General features: G+C 41.9%; 1 gene segment (V, D, J or C); it reads right to left on the reverse strand.

Moving 5' to 3' along the window:
• Positions 1-243: 243 nt before the first annotated feature.
• On the reverse strand, positions 244-3,430 carry LOC119876535 (the record flags this gene model as incomplete). The annotated part of the segment is given in 2 exon segments: positions 244-317; positions 3,082-3,430. Coding segments are annotated over 2 exon segments (423 nt in total), but the record flags the coding sequence as incomplete, so codon positions are not given.
• Positions 3,431-6,477: the final 3,047 nt, after the last annotated feature.

A 6,477-nucleotide genomic window follows, 5' to 3' on the forward strand; every position in this document is an offset into this window, starting at 1 on the left:
GACATAGGCAGAGGGAGAAGCAGGATCCCTTTCAAAAGCCTGATGCAGAACACCATCCCAGGACCCCAGGATCACAACCTGAGCCAATTGCAGGCACTCAAACCCTGAGCAACACAGGTGCCCTGACAACATTCATTGTTCTAATCCATGGGAATGGAAGGTTTTCCATCCCTTTGCATCTTCTTCAATTCCTTTCCTAAGTCACCAAATAGGTAGAAACATTTTGGCCAAAAAAAAAAAATCCTACAGCTGTTGGGCAAAACAGTATGTGCAGACAAGATTGATTATAAAGTCTTTATCATCAACATAGCCTGGTACTGGCACAAACAAAACATAGATCAATGGAAAAGGGCAGAGAAAGTAGAAATGGACCCTCAACTGTATGGGCAACTACTCCTCAATAAGCAAGAAAAAAATATCTAGTGAAAAACTGTCTCTTCAATAAATGGATCTGAAAAAAATTGTACAGCCACCTGCATAAGAATGAATGTGGACCATTCAGCTACACCAAACACAAACATAATCTCAAAATGGATGAAATACCAAAATCTGAGACACTAATCCATCAAAATCCTGGACGAGAATTGAGGTAGCAACTTTTTATCTGCAGCTGAAGCGACTGCTATCAAGGCACCTCTCAAAAGGCATAGGATACAACAGGGAAACATAGGGGAAGCAAACTATTAGGACTTCATCAAGGTAGAATCTGTACAACAATGCAACAGGCGACAAAATGTAAGGCAATGTACAGAATAGGAAAATATATTTCCTTAACAAAGTCAGCACCCAACAAAACATACAATCCAGTGAAAAAATGGAGAGAAGGCACAAAAAGCCATTTCTCCAAAGAAGACCTACACATGGGCAACAGGCAGATAAGAAAAATGATCCACATGACTTGTCATCAGGGAAATACAAATGAAAACCACACTAAGATCCCACTTATACAACTCAGAATGGATAAAGTAACAAGGCCAGGAAACAATAAATATAAGCGAGGATATTGAGGAAGTGGAACTGTCTCTTTCACTTTTGGAGGGAATGCAGGCTTTTTCAGCCACTCCAGAAAACAGAAAGGAATGTCCTAAAAAAGTGAGAATAGAGCCACCCTGTAACGCAGCCACTACACTACAGGGTATTTACCACAAATATGCAAATTTCCTGAAATGAAGGGACCCTTGCACCCCAATGTTCACAGCATCAATGTCCACAATAGTCAAACCGTGGGAGGAATCATGAAACCCTTCTACAGAAAACTGGATAAAGAAATTGTGGAAGGAGCTTCAATGTCCATCGACAGATGAATGGATAAAGGAGACATGGTCTATATATACACTGGGACATTACTCAGCCATTAGAAACGATGAATACCCATCACTTGCTTCAACGTGGATGGACGTGGAGGGTATTATGCTGAGTGAAGTAAGTGATTCAGAGAACGAAAAACATTATATGATTTCACTCATAAAAAGAACATAAGAAATACTGCAAGGGAATAGAGGGGGAAGGAGATAGAATGAGTGGCAATTATCAGAGACAGTGACAGTACATGGGAAACTGCTACGTATGGGGGAAAAACAATGATAGTGGAAGGGGAGATTGTCGGGGGGTTGGGGTGCATAGATGACAGGAGCTGAGGGGAGCAACTGTCGGAATGAATACTGGCTATTATAATATATGTTGGCAAACGGACTCCAATAAAATATATACTCAAAATGTGGTTTATATATATAATGGTATATTACACAGCTTTCAGAAATGATGAATAACATGAAATAACATTTCCTTCAACATGGGTGGCACTGGAGGTATTATGTTGAGAGAAATTAATCACAGAAAGACAATGATATGGTCTCATTCATATGTGTAATATAGGAAATATTGAAAGAGACCATAAAGGAAGGAGTGAAACTTACTGGGGTAATACTACAGAAGAAGACAAATCATGAGAGACACTTAACTCTGGGGAAAAAACACTGAGGGTCGCTGGAAGGGAGAGGGTGGGGGATGGGGGGAACTGGGTGATTGGAGTTAAGGAGGGCACGTGATGTGATGAGCACTGAATGCATATTAAATATTAGTAAATTCAATTTAAACAAAGAAAAAATTACTTTAGCCTGTCCCAACTCCTGAAATATCATACATGGACTGGATGGAGCAAACCAGAGACACTAATTCTCACAGATCTGGAATGTGAGACATCTGATGTCCAGGTGCAGGCCCATATGGTGTCTGTCTGGAGAGCACCGAGGTCCTAGACCGTCCTTTCCGCATCACCTCACATGGGGCCAGGATGCAGGGAGCTTTCCCAGTCCTGGTGTTTAAGGGCCCTGGACCTATCATGAGGCTGCACCTCTTGACCTAAGTGCTATCCTAAGGCCCCACCTCCTCCAATCTCATGGAGCAGGATCCTGTCCCCATCACTGACCCACAACACACACCTAAGCTAGTGTCCTCCCAGGAACCTCCAGGCATTTATGACGTGATGAGAGGCTTACCTGGCTCTCATCAGACATGAAGGTGAAGGTATTTAAAGCTTATTCTCTCATGATTGGGTGTCTGTGAGAGCGACCTCAGAGTCCACCTCCCTACCATGTCATGCTGGGAATTTTTCTCAATCCCAGGCCGTTTTTAGCATTTTTGTAGAATGTCTCTTTTCAATTGTGTTGCATGGAGATTACTGAATACCGTGATGTGCAAGAGAACAGTTACCTTGGGGTCCTGTGATCTAAAGGGAGTGCCAATTTGACTCACGAAAATGTTCAGATGACATGAATGGAGTTATTTGTAATTGGTTAATATTTCGGTTCAGGAAAAGTTAAGTACAAGTAAGTGCAAGTGCTACAGTTGAATTCTAAGTCTCTAAGAAAGAGACTGAAGAGGTAAACACACAATCAAGTGTTCAGAGAGACTCCCTGGGGGAAACTGTTCCATGGAGAGGAAGCCCTGACCCAGACAGGAAACCTTCCCAGAACCTCCCTCTGCACCTGCTCCTGGGCCTTCAAGACAGAAGTGGTGAGGAGTGTGCACACCCTGGTGGTTCCGATCCCCTTCTACAGGGAGGTTTGTGTCTGGGCTCACACTGAGGTCCCCTCACTGTGTCCCTCGCACAGTAATACACGGCCGTGTCTTCGGCTCTCAGGCTGTTCATCTGCAGATACAGCGTGTTCTTGGCGTTGTCTCTGGAGATGGTGAATCGACCCTTCACAGCGTCTGTGTACCATGTGCTACTTCCACCACTGTTAATGTACGCGACCCACTGCAGCTCCTTCCCTGGAGCCTGGCGGACACAGCTCATCCAATAGCTACTGAAGGTGAATCCAGAAGTCACACATGAGAGTCTCAGGGAACCCCCAGGCTTCACCAGGTCTCCCCCAGACTCCACCAGCTGCACCTCACCCTGGACACCTGCAGACACAAGACATCCTGGTCAGGAAACGGTCCCACATCACCTCTTTCGCTCACTCACCTCCACTTACAGACTCAAGGTCTCTTGTTCTCCATGAATTTCCTTTTAAAATAGTGACAAGGAAAACCCAGCTGAGCACAGACTCCATGGTGGTTTGTCTGTGTTGTGCCCTGAGCACTGAATGGGGCCGCCTGGGTATCCTGGGGCTGGGGCTCCCCTCAGGTTTAGGGTCAGGGCTCAGCTGGTTTAATCAGTGTAGGGAGGGCCTGATTTGCATGTCCTCTGACTATATAGTCAGCTCCAGTCTTAGATTCAATTCTTTACAAGTTATATACAGGCATAACTTCACAATGGTAGATCACATTCTTTTGTTGGTACAGTGAATTTATGAACTTCTAATCCATCAAAGTAGTTATTTTTGCGTTTCTGTGCCTTTTGAAAGACTCTCATTAATATAGTTCATTTTTAAAGAGGATTTTCTCCTTAAGCAAGTGTAGTCATAAATATTTATTTGTAATACCAGTGTAAAGGGGAATGTTTTGTATATTTTATACAGAAATTTGGTTGTTAGTGTGTAGAAATTAACTTTATGGTCTATTTTGATTTGATATCCTGGATTTTCCCTGAGTTCATTACTTCCTTTTAAGTGTTTTTTGAAATTATTTTCCTTGCTGACAATATGCATGTAAACAAATTATTTTATTCCTGTTGAATGATTTTAAAATCTTTTATTTTATTATTGCCTAATTTCTATGGTAATCTTCGACTTAGAGGCATTGATGTTTTCCTTCTTTTCTGTCAGACTCTTTATTCTAATATAGATTTGTTTGATATATGGCAAATCTAGGAGAGCAAATGAATTTCATTTTGCATGAGAATGAACTCCCTAATATATGGTGTGATGTGGGATCTCAGGACAGGACAGGAAGTCTGTTCACAACTTCTGCCCTATTCTCATTGGAGATACTGTTGGCTGTTGAGATTGATACGTTCATTTTACATATGAATTCGAGCCTTTAATCTGATAAGACATTACCAAATATCTTCTCCCATTCTGTAGGCTGCCTTTTAATTACACTGAGTGATTCCTTTGTGTGAAAATGCTCTTTCTTGATGAAGTCGCCATACTTCATTTTCCTTTTCTTTCACTTGCCTCTGGAGACTCGTCTAGAAGTGGTTGCAGCCGAGGTAGAAAAAGGGCTGCCTGTGTTCTCCTGAGGATTCTGATGGTTTCCCAACTCATTTAGATCTTTGAGTCCATTGTGATGATGTAAGAAAAGTGTCCCCTTTCATTCTTCTGCATGTGGGAGCACCAGCCTGGCAATATGTTTTACCCTCATCTTCACTCTGCTAATGCACTGCATATGCTCCCATTTCAATCAGGTCCTGGAGAAGACCTGTATTGTTCTGTCATTCACTTGGTGGATGGCTTTTGATGTGTCCCAAAGCTTTACAAGGAAACAAGGGGTTTGGAGACATACTGGATTGCATGATTGTGATTTAATGTTCATTGATTGAAATTTTGCTTAAATTCTTTAATTTCTTCATTCACTTATTCTTCAATAAGATGTTCTTTTATGTGCATTTATTTAATTGTTATGTATTTTTTATTGAAGGTTCATTCCAACATATACCATAGCACCCCCGGCTCATCTGCTCAAGTGTTCCCAGTGCCCATCACCCAGTCATCCCATGTCCCACCCACTTCTCCTCCCACTACCTCCTGTTCATTTCCTAGATGTAGAAGGCTCTCATATTTTGTCATCCTCTCTAATTTTTTCCACTTATTTTCCCTCATTTCCTCTATAATTCTTTACCCCATTTTTTATATTACCCGAAAGAATGACATCATATAATGTTTGTCCTCCAATTGACTTACTTCACTCAGCATAACACCCTCTAGTTCCACTCACGTTGAAGCAATTGGTGGGTATTCCTCCTCTCTGGTGGCTGAGGAATACTCCATTGTAAATATAAAATACATCGTCTTTATCCATCCATCTTTCGATGGACACCAGGGCTCCTTCCACAGGTTGGCTATTGTGGACATTGCTGCTATAAGCATGGGGGCACAGGTGTCCAGGCGTTTCACTGCATCTGTATCTTTGAGGTAAATCCCCATCAGTGCAATTGCTAGGTTGTAGGACAGTTCTATTTTTAACTCTTTGAGGAACCACCACACAGTTTTCCAAAGTGACTGTACTCAAATTCCCACCAGCAATGCAAGAGGGTTCCTTTTCCCCACATCCACTTCAACATTTGTTGTTTCATATCTTTTTAATTTTTCCCATTCTCACAGGTGTGAGGTGCTATCACATTGTCCTTTATGGGCTTTCCATGTTTTATTGGGTTTGACTTCTTTTTTTAAACATTTCTTTTTTTAAAATTTTTATTTATTTATGATAGTCACACAGAGAGAGAAAGAGAGAGGCAGAAACACAGGCAGAGGGAGAAGCAGGCTCCATGCACCGGGAGCCCGATGTGGGACTCGATCCCGGGACTCCAGGATCGCGCCTTGGGCCAAAGGCAGGCGCTAAACCACTGCGCCACCCAGGGATCCCTGACTTCTTGTTTCATAGCATATTGGTCTGAAAATATGCAGGGAGTGAATTCAACTGTTCTGTACCACTTGACACATGAGTTGTGACCATGTGTATGATCAATTCTGGAGTATTTTCCACATGCAATAAAGAAGAACGTGTATTGCTCTGGGAAAATTGCTCTGATATACTTGTGAAGTATGTCTGATCCAGTATGTCTCTCAAACCCCTTGTTTCTTGTTGAACTTCTGCTTAGATGATTCTCACTGCTGTCAGGGGACATTGATGTCCCTGCTGTAAAGGTAATACTAGCCATGAGTGTCATTAAATTTAGGGTTAATTGGGTTGTGCACTTGTCTTCTTCGAAGTTAGCAGTTTGAATATTTTGAAAAGGTAGAACTTCTGTTGGATAAACAATTTTTGTGATATAGTATCCTTCTTCATCCTTTATTATAGGCTTTGTTTTAAATTCTAGATCAGCTCCTGTAAGTATTGCTCCTCTTCCTTCCTCTTGACGTCCATTGACAT

Source organism: Canis lupus, chromosome 8, assembly GCF_011100685.1.
Source record: "Canis lupus familiaris isolate Mischka breed German Shepherd chromosome 8, alternate assembly UU_Cfam_GSD_1.0, whole genome shotgun sequence".
Taxonomy (NCBI): domain Eukaryota; kingdom Metazoa; phylum Chordata; class Mammalia; order Carnivora; family Canidae; genus Canis; species Canis lupus.